This window comes from Lygodium microphyllum, chromosome 26 (assembly GCF_053477565.2).
Source record: "Lygodium microphyllum isolate KBCC chromosome 26, Lygodium_microphyllum_v1.1.10, whole genome shotgun sequence".
In the NCBI taxonomy this organism is placed as follows: domain Eukaryota; kingdom Viridiplantae; phylum Streptophyta; class Polypodiopsida; order Schizaeales; family Lygodiaceae; genus Lygodium; species Lygodium microphyllum.
Genome location: NC_141160.1, coordinates 129,330,888 through 129,346,974, shown reverse-complemented (window position 1 = coordinate 129,346,974; position 16,087 = coordinate 129,330,888). Strand labels below are relative to the sequence as shown.

General features: G+C 37.2%; 1 protein-coding gene across 4 annotated transcripts in view; it reads left to right on the top strand.

Annotated features, from left to right (window-relative positions):
* The window catches only part of LOC148013795 (protein S-acyltransferase 8-like), a 63,685-nt gene extending 51,153 nt beyond the window's left edge, over window positions 1-12,532 (top strand). For all 4 annotated transcript variants that reach the window (XM_087667769.1, XM_087667766.1, XM_087667767.1 and 1 more), the window contains one exon: window positions 11,146-12,532. In XM_087667769.1, the coding sequence (XP_087523895.1) occupies window positions 11,146-11,679 (534 nt within the window). In that variant the 3' untranslated portion in view covers window positions 11,680-12,532. The remainder of the gene's footprint in view (window positions 1-11,145) is intronic.
* Window positions 12,533-16,087: the final 3,555 nt, after the last annotated feature.

Genomic DNA, 16,087 nt, shown 5'->3' with positions numbered 1-16,087 from the left:
ACTGAATGTGGACAATGGTATGAGGTGGTTAAGGGTTAGCGGAGCCTCATTCAGTCACATATATTATCGGTGAATGTTCTCAATTCTGAGCCTTGAGCATCAGAGATATTAGGTGGAATGTGAAGGCATTCCACAAAAGAAATGGAAGAGGCCTGAGGTGTACTGAGACAGAAGTTGGAGTGGTCAGTGGTGGTACAGATTAGGGAATTCACGATGCAGCACAAAGCTCCCACAAGATCGCTAGCAGATGCATGGAAAGTGCGTTAAAGGCCAAAGTCCATCCTTCTGGCAGAGGAGCCAGTATCTGTATTGGGCAAAATATCATCACTCCTTGCTTGAAGAGTCATGTGGCTAGAAGATCACACTAATTTGGGCTTCTTGAATATGTCCACAATACTGGAGAGACAATAACTTAACAACCTTTTGGTGGCTTTGGCACAACTAGAGTTGGATATATGGGGATAGTATGTAGAAGATGACATATTTCTAACTATCAACCATGTGACAGGACGTCCAAAAGCATCCATTCACTTTTGCATCTTTAGTAGGTTGGGTCCCTCCAACAATTAGCCCATGATAGGCCAGAATCCATTTTTTCGAGCTTATAACCAAACCCTTGAATGCTAGGTCCCCTACTTGTTAGGCAAAAACCTTCAAGCTCCATACAGTCTCTGGTCCTTGTAAGGTCTTTGACACTTTGGATGCAAGGTTCTAGAAAGGGTCGACAACCATGACTAGGGGTGGCTCAGCTGCAGCCTTTGGGGTACCGTTGCTAACAGATAACCGCCCCACCTGGTTGGTAGTGGACCCCTCGACCCCACTCTCTCCTCCAGCACTTGTCATATTCTAGATCATATGAGCAGGAGAGAGTGAGTAGATCGCTATTCTCTAGAGCAATGCTTTTTAATTATGGAAAAATGGATCAATGTTTCAATTTGGGTCTTGTCTTTATAGCACACACCATCACCAACTCCTACCTTTCACCACAACGTACAAGTCACACTCTCATCATGGAGCTACATCACACTAGCTCTAGGATTTGAACTGCTGGACTATGTTGATGCATGCAGAAATCCTCCCACAGGAACCATCGCATCATGTAGAGGTAGTGAAGACAACATCATGCCCTACCTCTGTCCTCTCACAATCATCCCTCTCCAACTTGGAGAACATGAGGATGGCCATTTCACTATTATAAGACAAGGGTATCCTTGCTTCATGCCAAGACATGCACCAAAAGAGAATGTGTCATTGTTGAGCATATTAGACAATGCTAGAACTTGCATGAGTAGACTTGCTAGGTGTTATAATAGGCTAGTCATGCCTCGGGAGAAATTGGCTTCCCTCCTTGATATGAAACCAACGTTCAAGTCAATCCATTGGGTCAAGTGTGGATATAGTTGCCATTTCAGTAGAATAGAATTGTCCGTGCCACCAAAGCACATGATCACTCTCTTTGCATCAATCACTTTTGCTAGATTAGTTTGCATGACCACCATTGGAGTAGCATGATATCATCTTATCTATGTAGCATAGAGATGTTGATATTAATATCACTAGAAAGCAACCACTAATAAAACTTGATGAAGCATGGCAAAAACCACCATCCTTTGAAGCAGGCTCTAAAAGCACCGAAGGTGTGATCAAACTTGTGAAGCTTGGAATATGGTCAAGGGAGAAGATGAAGAACTTATAGTTAAGAACCAAAACCAAGGAGCAAGCCTTAGAAGGACAAGGTTAAGCCATGATGGAGATAATCTCATGCCAATGAGATAGAGCAATAATAGAAAATAATGATGATATGCATGATCCTAGAGAATAGACATATAGATACTTGGAACACTTGTACTTGGGCAATAAGCATTCTACTATTCACAACATATTTCACACATACAAGTAGTGAAAAGGACAAAGAAGGGCATAACAATGAAGTGTAGTGAAAATTCAGAACAGTCAACACATGAGACCTCTCTATAGCTAAAAAAGAAAAACACGTGTGAAGAAGATACTATTAGCATGGTTCAAGCTTTTATGTATTGATCTCTTTGCCTTAGTCCTCGTTGGTTCTACTTCTAAACATTTGGTTTGTGGATTCATTGAGAGAAGAGAACCTATATATTCTGGCCAAAGAAGCTCTTAGTCCAAGAGTTATATGCTAGATTATTTGTACTTAGTGCAAGACATGATGGTGCTTTGTTTTGTTTCTGGCAAATTGAGATGTTGAAGATTCTCAATCTAAGAAGTCTACTACTTGGAGTCGCTCCTTGTTTTGGGAGTTGTATCTTCAAGTGGATAGTGTAAAAATGCTTGGGTTGAGATGAGATCAATCATTTTCTAGTGCTTCATGCCTATCAACTACATATTATAATGAAGTAATATGCATTCTTCAAGTAGAATCTAGATTATGTGGTACATTTTTAAACTAGTATACCAACATAAGCACATCAATTTGAGCATTGGGGCTTAAATAGAATCAACCATTCTCCTATACTTTACTCTTAAAGAATAAAAACAACAACAATGTAAAGAGTAGGAACCCCTTAAGTAGAAGCTAAATAAGGATGGAGATGCATTCTTCACTAATTTTTTTACTTTTACATCCATTTCTTTTTCTATTAATAACCATGTGTTATACATATCGAATCTAGAGTAGGTGATAAAGCTTAATGCTACCTAGGAGAAGGAAATGACATGATAGAAGGGTGACCTTGGAACAATAGTGAAAGGTAAATATTAAGATGATAATTGAAGTAATCAAGTTAAATTATTTAGGACAATAGTTAAATGATTTCAAGTGAGGCATACAATTTTTGAAAATTTAGAAACTCAATTGTTCATGCCATCCTTAGAGTATTCTAAAATCAATGGATAGATCAAGATGACAAATCAAACCATGGAAGATATGATGTATGTATATATCTCCCATAGACATCTAATTGGAGTATTTACCTTCCTTAGATTGAGTTTGCTTGTAATAGTGCTAAGCTTTGGCTATTGGTTATAGCGTGTTTATGCTTATGTACGGTTCCGAGTCAAAATCATCGATTCTTGTTGAGCTCAAGGAGATGAAATTGATGTCCATGGTTGAATTTCTACGTGAAATGCATGAGATGTTGATAATTGTTAGGAAAAGCATTAGAACAGGCCTATGATTGTGCTACGTTTTATACTAACCAATATCATACTCCTTAAGAGCTCTAGGAGGGTATGTGGTGAAAGGTGGAAAGGGTGAGTACGAATGAGAGCATAAGCAGAAGTAAGAAGTAAGAGTTATGCAGGTTGGAGCAAAAAGAGATAGCAAGTCTATATGTGGAAACTCTAACAGTCACTAGGCGTGATGTGACTTCAATTATTCTATCATAGTAAAGAATAAAGAAAAAAGAATAAAGTAATAGCGATAGATGATCATCACTTGCAGTGTGTAGGTGTGTAGATACTAAGTATAGAGCAAATATGGACGGCTAGGCATAGGCGGCCTTTAACCCTCAACAACCTCCCACTTAAAGGTGAATGTGTGAGTGAGGAGAAAATAAGAAAGTGACAAAGTACTATGTATACATGTAAGTACAATTGGATGAGGAATTGATATCATCTCATTCTACACCCATAATCTATTTAAGAAAAGTATAAAGTTTAACTGGGAGTCTATCATGAGCAGATTAGTATGATTCTCATATGTAGAGATCTTAAAAATCTCTATTTACTTATTCTCAACCATCTCTCTAATAAAGTGGTAATGAATCTCAATATGCTTGGTCTTCGCATGAAAGATCAGATAGTGTGTCAATTGAATAGCACTCATAGAGTTCAAATGCAATGTAGAAGGCATTTCTATGATACCAAGGTTTGCAACCAAGCGGCCTAATCATAGAGCTTTCTTGCAAGCCTTAGTGGCTACAATGCACTTAGCCTTGGTAGTAAACAAGGTAGTGCATTTGTGCATCCTAGACATCCAACAAATAACATCTCTAGCAAAGGTGAAGATATAGCTAGAGATGGACTTTTTACTATTTGCGTATCCTACATAATCTGAGTCTATGTAACCCATGACTCTAGTATCTTGGCTTCCATAGTAAACATACAAGTTTATAGTACCCTTAATGTATCATGAGATACCTTTCACGGTGTCCCAATGTCCCTTATGTCAAGTGTTACTATATAATGAGCCATAACTCTCATTGCAAATGCTATGCTAGGTTTAATGGCTATTATGGCATACATGAAGTTTCTCGCTTCGGATCCATTCAAGATCTTGGCCATCTCGGCTTTGCTATCATCTGAGTGGGAATAATCTATCTGACTCACCTTCACATGAGAAGGTAAAGGGGTACCAATCGAGTTATCACCCTTCATATAGAACCTCTTAGATGCTTTGTGAATGTACTCCTTTTATGATGAGTAGAGGAGTCTCTTAGAGCGATTGCACATAATGCACATACTAAGTATGTGAGAAGCATGTCTCGTGTCCTCCATCTCAAAGCTCTTCTTGAGTTGAGTCTTTAAAGCATCCAAATCATTATGAGCACTCCCAACAATCAACACGTCATCAATATATAATACCAAAATGATAAGGCTACCATTATAGGCCTCCTCTGTGTAAAGACACGGATCCATATCGCTGCAGGAATATGACTATGAATGCATGAAAGCATCAAACTTGTGATACAATTTCTTAGGCACTTGCTTATGTCCATAAAGACTCTTCCTCATCCCATGTAAGAAACTTGTTTTAACATCCATATGATACAAGAAGTCCAAATCCATTTGTGCAACCAAGACCAAAATCAAGCGAAGGATAGTTATTATCTTGACCACAAGGGAGAATATCTCATTAAAATCAACTCCCTTTTCTTATTTAGGACCCTTAGGAACCAAGTGGGTCTTATATGCTGGCTTAAGGTGACTAGGAGTGCTCTTCAACTTATATACCCACTTGCATGGCAATATATGCTTTCCATTGGGCAATATAACCAAATTGCTTGTATAATTCTTCTACAATCAATCAAATTGAGACTGCATGGCTCTCTCCCAAGAGTGACTATAAACTCTGCACACAGTCTCCTCTTATCATAATTTGTCACCATTACATAATGCATAGAGGGCTTACAATGATTAGGAGGAGACGAGGCTCTAGTAGAGTGTCTCAAGACTAGCTGGGGGGACTTGTACATCATGTTCTCTTTGTCCAACATCATGATTCTATACAATATGCGATTCTTGGATCACTACATCATCAGCGAGTAGCTACGAGCTATCTCATTGGGATTGGTTGTACAATAACAGAAGGCTTCTAAAAGATCACCCTACACACCTCAACAACCTATCCAAGTTGGTTATGTATCATTTTCTCATGAAATACAATATCATGGCTATGGATAACCTTTCGAGCCTATGGATCCCAAAGGTGATAACCCATCTCACTTGCATCACCATATCCAAGAAAGATGCATTTGACGAACTGTAGATTCAGCTTGTTGCATTTGTTCTTGCGAATATAGCATAATGCCTTACATTTAAATGTTGAGAAATACGAATCTTGAGCAAGGTTAACTATGGAGATTAGAAGTCAGTGACAATAAGCATGATGACTAATGACTAGACAAGACTTTTACTCAAGTGAATTAGGTTCCAAGTTAGATTATCTTGGACTCATAAACACAATTTTGACTAGACATGGACAAGACTAAAAGTGCAAAGTACAATAGCATTGCATTCCAAAGATTGTCAAGTACACTCTTATAGTTGCAAGATGGTACCACTTCTCCTTACTGTGTTTATGGGATACAAGACAATTTTTCTAGATTGTTGCACGTTTATTGCCTTACGGCTCCATACAAAGAGGCTATCATAGGGGTGTGATTGCATATTTGTCAATACACCTCCTCAATCGCAACCATTGAAAAATACCAAGCATACATAGGCTATCATGAGTAGAACCTTGCTAAGTGTAGACATGGAAAAAACAACCATATAAAGCTACAAGCTATCACAAGGTCCCATTAAGTGTGCAAAGGCTATAATACACAAGTTATATGAGGGTTACAAGGCTTATGATTGGAGCATTAATGCAAGTACATAAACGGCTTGCAAAATGTCTTGTAAAATTTGGAGATAAGGACCGATAGGCCCTTGTGGTCTTCATCTTAAACATGACATTGTAAGCTTTTTGTGATTTCTTTCATCATAACACATCTTCTTTTTCTTGTTCTTTTTCACTTTGATACTCTCCACTTTGCTTGTTTCTTCTCTGTCTTTTATCTTCTAGCCTCCCTCAAGCAAAGAGGTCACAGCTTTGAGTTTTGTATGATGACCACGGTAGCTAAAACATCTTTAAAATCTTCATATAAAATCATTGATCACACTTGGATGTAGGCAACTCCATCTCTTCTTGCGAAAAGGAGAGCACAAAAAACTTCTATGTAGTATAAATGAGCAAGAGTTATGTCAATCTTCATGGAAGGCATCCATATGAAAATCTTCATGTTGGTCATTCGCATAACTAAAAGTCAGCTTCAAACAACTAAGGTAAAATCAACAATTGAATTGTACTTAAGTGTGTCAAAAGACACAAGAAATATTAGTGCCAAGAAGCACTAAATGAATGTCAAAAGACATTATATTTGTTGAGAACTTTGATGTTGATTCTTGATGTTGAATCCTCCAAGGTGGGTCTTCTCTTGCTGATTTGGAGGGTTGCCTTGCTGAATACTAAGTGTAGTGGCAGTGACTTGCTCAAGCTGAATGGAATAGGAAAATGGAGTGAGAAATGAGCTTGAAGACTAATGGCTATGGCTGCCCACTTTAGGGTTTCTGTATCTATCTAAATCTTCGATTTCAGCAGCTCAAGGAGGTGATTAGGAAAATGGAGTGAGAAATGAGCTTGAAGACTAATAGCTATGGTTGCCCACTTTAGGGTTTCTGTATCTATCTAAATCTTCGATTTCAGCAGCTCAAGGAGGCAATTATGTGATGAACCCTCTCGTGAGAAGGTAGCTTAGGTATTAGGCTTCCATTGCGATATGTTGATAGGATGAATCTTGAAGTGTGTAGATGATATAGGCTGTACGACAAGTGGACAACACAAATCTAAAAACGAGCTGAAAATTTTAAAATGGTGAGCAAGAGAGAGGCCAATATTATGATGTGATGTGACAAGAAAGTCAAGGGAAAGATCTCTAGAGAGAAGCTTGTTGAAATATGCTTTGTATGGAGAGATCCAGGCACTCCAAGACAAGTAGGTGCTACTTACTACGGAGGTCAAGAGGTGTAGAGTGAAGATGGAGTGAAGAGATGAAGACTTCTACTGAAATAGAGCTGAGCTGAGGAGAGCTGGAAGAGCATTGTGCTAAGCTAGACCGACCTCAACATGGCTCTGATAACATGTTGAAAAACACGGATCTTGAGCAAGGTTAACTATGGAAATTGGAAGTTAGTGATGACAAGAAGCACAACAACTAATGATTGGACAAGACTCTTACTCAAGTGAATTAGGTTCCAATATAGATTAGCTTAGACTTATAAACACAATCTTGAGTAGACATGGACAAGACTGAAAGTACAAAGTACAATAGCATTGCATTCAAATGATTGGCAAGTACACTCTTTTATAGTTGCAGGATGGTACCCTACTGTGTCTATGGGATATAGGATAGTTTTTCTAGATTGTTGCATGTTCCTTGCCTTACTGCTCCATACAAAGAGGCTATCATAGGAGTGTGATTGCATATTTCTCAACGCCAAAGACTCTCAAATGAGCATATGAGAGATTTTACAAGACCATATCTCCTCTATAACTCTACCACTAAGAGGAGTGCACGGGTTTGTTAATTAAGTGAACTACATTAGTAACTACCTCCATCCAAAATGTATGTGGTAAGTGCATGTTACTAAGCAGATTGTAGGCCCCGTCTTAAATAGTTCTATTCATGCGCTATGCAACACCATTCTAGGGTGGGATATAAGGGGCAACCAAATGATGCTTAATACCCCTCTCATCACAAAATAGCTCAAAAGAATATGATACATATTTACCCTCATTATCATATTTTACGTATCTCAATATATGCCCATATTAGTTCTCAATCATAGCAAGAAAACAATGAAAAGTAGGTAAAATTTTTGAATTCTACTTTATGGGATAGATTCAAACTCTATGCGAATAATTATGAATGAATGTAACCAAATACTTAGCATCACCCAACATGCGGCCACAAACATTCGAATGAGCAAGAGCCAAAGGCTCACCCATGTGCATAGAGCTAGACCTTTTATACATATTAGGAGTCTGCTTGTCATATAAACAATGATCACCTGAATTAAAACATGAAAAGTCTAGGGACGAGCAATACTACAAATGAGTCAACTTTCATTCCTTTGAGGAACATATGCCCAAGATGGCAATGTCAAAGAGATACATATGGAAGATCAGTCATAGTTACACATGATTAGTAGTGCCAAATATGAGTAAGGGATCTTGCCAGTCTTGGCACCTCTAGCCAAAATGAGGTTGCCATTGTGAGTGATTTTTCATACAAATTCACCAAAAGAGACATGCTATCCAACATCATCCAACTAAGTAGAAATGATGATTTTAGTCAAAGTCGGCACATGGCATATATCATGCAAGACAAATAAAGTACTAGTGGCAAACTACAAATGTATATCACCAATGCCAACAATATCACAAACATGGTCATCTCTTAAGCATGTTGAGCTAGAAATAGTATGGTAACTATAGAACCAACTACGATACAAGGTTACATAGAAGGAAGTACCTAAATGGTGTAATCAACACTAAGAGAAAGAAGATTGACCACCCATTAGTCAACTTGTTGCGCCAAGTGAAGAAATATTCAAAATATAATCATTTGAGCTATACTCCAATGTATTTATCTCCTCAGTCTTAACCGTAGACTTTGTGATGCTACAATCATATGATGTCTTAGCATTATCATGCATTTTTCCATTGCCTTTATTACACCTATCTTGGTGCAAGATTGTAGTATCCCATTAGAGTTTTGTGACTAGAAAAGTATGATAAATCTCATTTTCTTTAATGAATTATGGAGATGTATATATTTGCATAAGTGAAAGTGAACATTAGACAATGTAATCACTCGTGAATTGAGCTCATAGATGATATATTGTATAATGTTCTTACAAGGAATCATGTTGACGAGAAAACATGTGCCACATAAAAGAGAATCATGGTGAAACTCTACTAGACACAATAAAAGCTCACCAACCTTTATATTTCAATCTTTTGTGACCCTCCTCTTTACCCTCATAAGTACTTTGGGTGAGTACATAAGGGCATTACTGCACAATTGGAGAGATTCTCAATAGCCTCATTGAAAACCTAGGCCTTGGGAGCATGACTATCTATAGAATAATTGCATTCCTTTGTTGGCTTGCAATATAGATTAAAAGTGAATCAAAGCATATTGAAGAGTATTTTCATGAATACGTGGCTTGGATGGATGTGTGGACTTTTAATGCTGGTTTTATAGTAGAAAAGCACTAGTTAAATAGGACCTGAGCCACTTAAGTGGTTTACAACCATTTTTGTGACAATTTACAAGATTAGTATTAACATTTAGACTTGCAATCTTTGGAGATCTAGCTAGTCAATGAAACCATCACCATGCTATGTTGCTAGACAACACTTTCTTTTTCTGTATTGCTAACAAGAACAACCACCACAATAAGTTGGTGGACCATACTTTCTTTTTGTATGTTGGTAGTAATACTAATCCCCATGATAAGTTGGTGGATCGTACTTCCTTTTGCCATTAAAATCTCAAGGAAAATTTTATTCACCATAATACATTGCTAAGTAGACCATGGTACAACTTTTTTTCATTTTTCTTAGAATACTTTGCCTTTTAGTTAAATGGCATAGCACCATCAAATTTTTATCATGCCAAATGGCCTCTCTACAGCAGTGATAGTCATGTGCTAATCTTGAAACTATGTAAAAGGCTTTTCTAGAATGTAGTGTAAATCCCATTAAACTTTTTATAATACAATTTATTACATTTGAGAGAGAGAGAGAGAGAGAGAGAGAGAGAGAGAGAGAGAGAGAGTTGTGTTAATGTCTTTTTAGATATGTCAAATGCATATAGGATAAAAAAACACATATCAAGGTTTTAGTTATACCCTATTTAAAGGTGCCATTGATACAGAAAGAACCCCACCTCAGGGTGTCATTGGCCATGTTGTTGGAATTCACCATAGCTTAAACTCAAATTGAAGTAGATTGAGAAAAACAAACTGATTATTTGCAAGAGAGAAGAGTTGAAAGACAATATGCAAGAGAGACCAATGAGGTATAATCTTCCCCATTGATGCATAGGTGAGCACATCTCATATGCATATATTTGTTTTTAATTTGATTATCTTAGTTCTCAAAATACAAAAGCCATCTCAAAATAGACCCATGCATTTCTCTTTCTTGCACGGTTCATCTTTCCCATATTCTTTTCTCAAAAGTAAGCTAATATTCCTAAATATAATATCTAAAAATGATCATCTTAATCTTTTTGCAAGATATACATCAAAATATTAATAGAACAAGGTTTCTAGGTTTTTATAATTTAGACTTCAAATAGACCACTGGCGCTTGTGTGTATACAACCGTCTTGCTACAAAGCATTCATCCAAAATTTATGTAGCAATAATCCAAAATATAGAAATTTTGTGCTATTCAGGCACTCAATAATTAAACATCCTTTGCGTACCATAAGTGTTCTTCGAAAATATTTTCTTTTCCGAATAATATATCATACCAAGAATAAATCACATTAGTCCTTGCCAAGCATGAACAATCAGAGTCATAAGCAAGCCTATGCACAAGTTACAATCCTGCAATAATTATAAAATTTTTAAAAAGTATGAAAATAAGTAGTAAAATAAATCTTCCTATTTTCTTGTAATTTCTATAGTAAGCATTAAAAAAAAAAACCAATTGGTAATGCTCTAAAAGTGATTAAGTACGTTAAGATCCAAAATGATTAAATATATGGGCACCCAAAAATAACTTAGGGCTTAGGCTTTCCTATGAGAGAGAGAGAGAGAGAGAGAGAGAGAGAGAGAGAGAGGTGTGTTCTAACCGTTTATTCCGCCACCTTCTTGTGAATATTGCAGACGACGTACGAGAACTTCCGTTACCGCTACGAGAAGAAGGTGAATCCATACGACAAGGGCGCGACGCAGAACTTCCGGCAGGCCTTGTGCGCAGGCATCCCGCCCTCCAAGAACAACTTCAGGGCCAAAATAGCGCAGGAGGACGAGCCCATATCATCATCATCAGCCTTCGCAGACCGGCAACTGCATCATCATCATCATCATCATCATCATCAGGCTGCTTCACCCGGCCAGGATCATGGCCTCAGTATCAGCCCTCAGGGAGTGCTGTTGGTGTCTCCATCACCATCCTTGAAAGACCAGCTTGCAGCTTCCGGGCACCCCCCTCTTCCCCTCGGTACCCCAGACGGCGACTTATCTGAGCACTGGAGCAGCCAGTCTGACAAATGGGACGTAGCTGCAGCAGCCGATAGCATTCTCTCCATAGCCGAGAACATGCTCTGGGCCTTACCTGCTCATGATCATGACGTTGAAGACACGCCGCCTGTCAGAGACAAGATCTCATCGCCACCACAACAGCTGGAGTACACATAGTAGAAGCTTTCTGCATGTCTTACACATGTGGATGTGTTTTTTTAATGAATACCACGATGAACCAATTATATGCCTCCTTGTATACTATACCCCACATTTCTTAACAAATAAACAAATAAATAGAGCAAAAGTTTTTGGGGAAGGGAGAGGAAAATGTTATCATGTGCAAAATGCCATTTAAGGGACCTATAATGAGATCCGAGTATCTAGCACAAGGGAAATGATGTGTCACAATAGCTAGCAATGCTCAAGAGATGGCCGAGAAGAGATGTGATGAGTAAGGTGCCTTCTCCCAAAGAAAATAGTGTGTATTATTGCTTTGAGAAGGCCCTTTAAACTCGACCTTTTCCAATAGGGGATGTTGATAGCATCCCTTTGCATGGAAGTACCATTAGAGGCATATCCCCTTGGCACCAATGTACACTTTCTAACATTGTTTACTCTTCCCTAGATTGACTTTCCCCACTTGTTTATGAGTTTAAGTAAATGGATTATTGGGTAGAAATACTTCTCAAATAAATCAGGGTCGGATGAGTTTCACTATTTCAATAGATACCTTGATATTTATAGTGTTACACACACTTCAACATGTACGATGGTGCAATTCTTGTTGACACATGATCCTCAAAACCTAAGGTGATGCACATACTTGAATATGTGCTATGGTTCAATTCTTGTTGACACATGATCCTCAAAACCTAAGGTGATGCACATACTTGAATATGTGCTATGGTTCACTTTCTTCTTAAAACACAGTCAACACTTTACTGTAGTAAATGGTCGACGAATACATACTATGGGGATCCACTCTTTATGAAGGAGACATGCTAGTTGTGAGTGAAAAGTTTTGGAAAATCCCTTATTTACGACTTGTGTAAGAGAAACATGGCTTCCTTCTACACTTAAAACATTCATATTGAAAGTACCATTTGTACCAATTCTTACATGTAAGATTCAATATTATTACTAAACATTATTATAATTATAATAAGTGATTGGTGACTTTATATATAGGTGCATACTTTGATTGGATTGTGACCTATTGTTACGAGCTTGTATGTTACATATGCTTGCAAATTGATTCCAGAGTTTGTTGATGTTAAGCCTATAAGAGTATCTTTACAACATTAAACCAATATTGCTACAATAGCTAGCAATGCTCAAGAAATGATTGAGAAGAGACGTGATGATGAAGATGCCTTCTTAGGGAGAAATACTCAGAGGACGCCATTGCAAGTAAGTACAAATAGATGGATATCCCCCTACACCAATTTACACTCTCTAACATTATCTAGTCTTCACTAGATTGACTTTCCCACTTGTTTATGCGTTTATGTAAATGGATTATTTGGTAGAAATACTTCTCAAATAATATATGGTTAGATGAGATTCACTATGTTGGTGCACATAATTCAATATGTATGATTATGCACTTTCTTGTTGACACATGATATATGTGCCATGGTGCACTTTCTTCTTAAGACACATTTGTCAACACTTTATTGTAGTAAATGGATGATGAATATGTACCATGGGGACCTAAGGGATTCACTCTTTATGAAGTAGACATGCCATTTTGTGAGCACATAGTTTTGGAAAATCCCTTATTTATGACTTGTATAAGAGTAATACAACCCTCTTTGTACACTCAAAAGAGTTAGATTGAAAATATCCTCTATACCAATTCTTACATATAAGATTTGATATTATTTCTAAAGCATTATTTACTAAATATTGTTATCGCTATAATAAGTGAATTTGGTGACTTTACATGTGGGTGCATATTTTGATTGGATTGTGACATATTGTTAGTAGCTTGTATATTGCAAATGCTTGCAATTAAATTCTATTGTTCATTGGTATTGAGTCTATAAGAGTATCTTTACAACATTGGTGACAATAGCTAGGAATGCTCAAGAGATGATTGAGAAGAGACGTGATGAGATGAAGGTGCATTCTTAGGGAGAAAAAAGTGTGTATTATTGCTTTGAGAAGGCCCTTACTCGACTTGTTCTAATAGGGAATGTTGATAGGAACCCTTTGCATGGAAGTACCAATAGAGCCATATCCCCTTGCACCAATTTACACTCAACATTATTTACTCTTCACTAGATTGACTTTCCCCATGCTACTTGTTTATGTTTTTAAGTGAATGAATCATTTGGTAGGAATACTTCTCAAATAATACATGGGTAGATGAGTTTCACTATAGCTTGGTACTTATGGTGGTACACATACTTCAACATGGATGATGGTGCACTTTGTTGACACATGATTCTCAAAACCCAAGGTGATGCACATACTTAAATATGTGCCATGGTGAGATTTCTTCTTAAGACACACTTATCAATACTTTATTGTAGTAAATGGATGATGAATACGTACTAGGGGGTCTAAGGGATTCACTAATTATGAAAGAGATATGCTAGCCTATGAGCGAAGATATTTGGAAACCCCTTATTTATGACTTGTATAAGAGTATCATGACATCTTTTCTACACTTAATTGATTTACATTGAAAATATTCTTTCTACCACTTCTCACATGTAAGATTTTCTATCATTACCAAAAATTGTAATCGCTATAATAAGAAATTGGTAGCTTTACATGTGGGTACATACTTTAATTAAATTGTGATATATTGTCACTAGGGTACTATTCAAAGAGAGGGGAAGAGGCAGACAAACATGGGAGCCATGAACAGAGAGTAGTGTACTCTCGCTTCTTCCATTATTTATTCATTGTGTAACACATAAAAATTCCAAGTGTAAGTCACACATATAATGTATGAAGGTAGGTCACTAACTAGCCAAACACCTCTAACCTGTGAGTTAAGTTTGACCGACTCATTATTATGCCGCACATGATTGGTAACCTCTAACTACAGCTATACTAAGTAGAGTTGGTGTCAATACCATTGATGAGCTTGATTCTCAATACTCACCCTCAAGCTCAAGTCAAGTGTTGTACTCAAAGTGGCTCCTTGAAGTAAACAAGCTTATCTCTACCAAGTGATTTGGTAAAGATGTCACCTACCTAGTCTTCAGTCTTTACATGAAGCAAATTTGTCTTTCTTGCAAGTTCCATTTTCTCGATGAAGTGATAATGACCTTCTATGTGCTTTGATCTAGCAAGAGCCAAACTACTTCACATGCACTTAAGACTGCACCTCTGTACTCTGCTTCTATGCTAGAGAGAGAAACTATAGGATGCTTTTTATTGCTCTAGCTGACCATACTACTTCCAAGTTTTGAAAGTATAATAACTAGTTGAATGTTTGTCATATGGACAGCCAACCCAATCAGCATTTGTATATCCTGTCAACTCAAATGCCTTCTCAAACTCATAAACCAATGAAAGTCTAATTACCAGTTGAATGTTTGCCATATGCATAGCCAGCCTAATTAGCATCTGTATATCCTGTCAAGTCAAATGCCTTTTCAAAATCATAAAACAACCCATAATTAGAAGTACCCTTTTCATATCACATAATCCTCTTGATTGCATCCAAGTGAGATCGTATGGCTTTTGCATAAATTGATTAATCAACCCATTGAATAACCAAGATCATGATGAGTAATAGTACGATAGATTAGAATACCCACCATTTACTTGTACATTGTAACATTCTCTATCTCACTACTAACATAAAATCCAAGCTTACATTCTAGTATAGCAGTGTTTCTATATGCTTACAATCCATCATTCCATACTTGATCAACATATCTTGTGCATACTATTTTTGTGGCAGCAACCAAATTCCTTGAGGTGCAGTCACTACCTCAATGCCAATAAAATATTTCACCTCTCTTAAGTCTTTCACTATAAACTTTGACTATGACATGGATTTAATTTCAACAATACCATGGTCTTCATCTCTAATAATAATCAAGTCATCTGCATTTCCTATCTAAATTCCAAATTACTGTAAATTCAAGCTGATCCAAGCATTCCATGGTCTTGATGCCTGCTTTAACCCATAACGTTTATTTTTTTGCCTACACATATGATTTGGGTAATCAGGGGGTACATAACCCTCAAGCTATTCCATAAACACTCCCTCAATCAAAATGCATTTTTGATATCCATTTTCCAAAGCTTCTAAAAATATAGAAAAGCTAGCATGCATCCAAAATCAAACTATCTACCTTCAATTTTGATGTACAATTGACTTGATATAGCTTCCAATAAAAAGTCTCCACCACAAATAATAAGACATCATCACAACTTAATGAATGCTTGCACTATAACAATAGTCACCTATAGTCTAGCAATGATGATGCTATATGATAATACCAGGGGTCAATTTTGAATATAATGCTTTCTTTATTGATACAACTACTACCACATTCTTGGATGATACTCTAAATCATCAAGGAGGATGCCCAATCACCATAGCCATACTGTA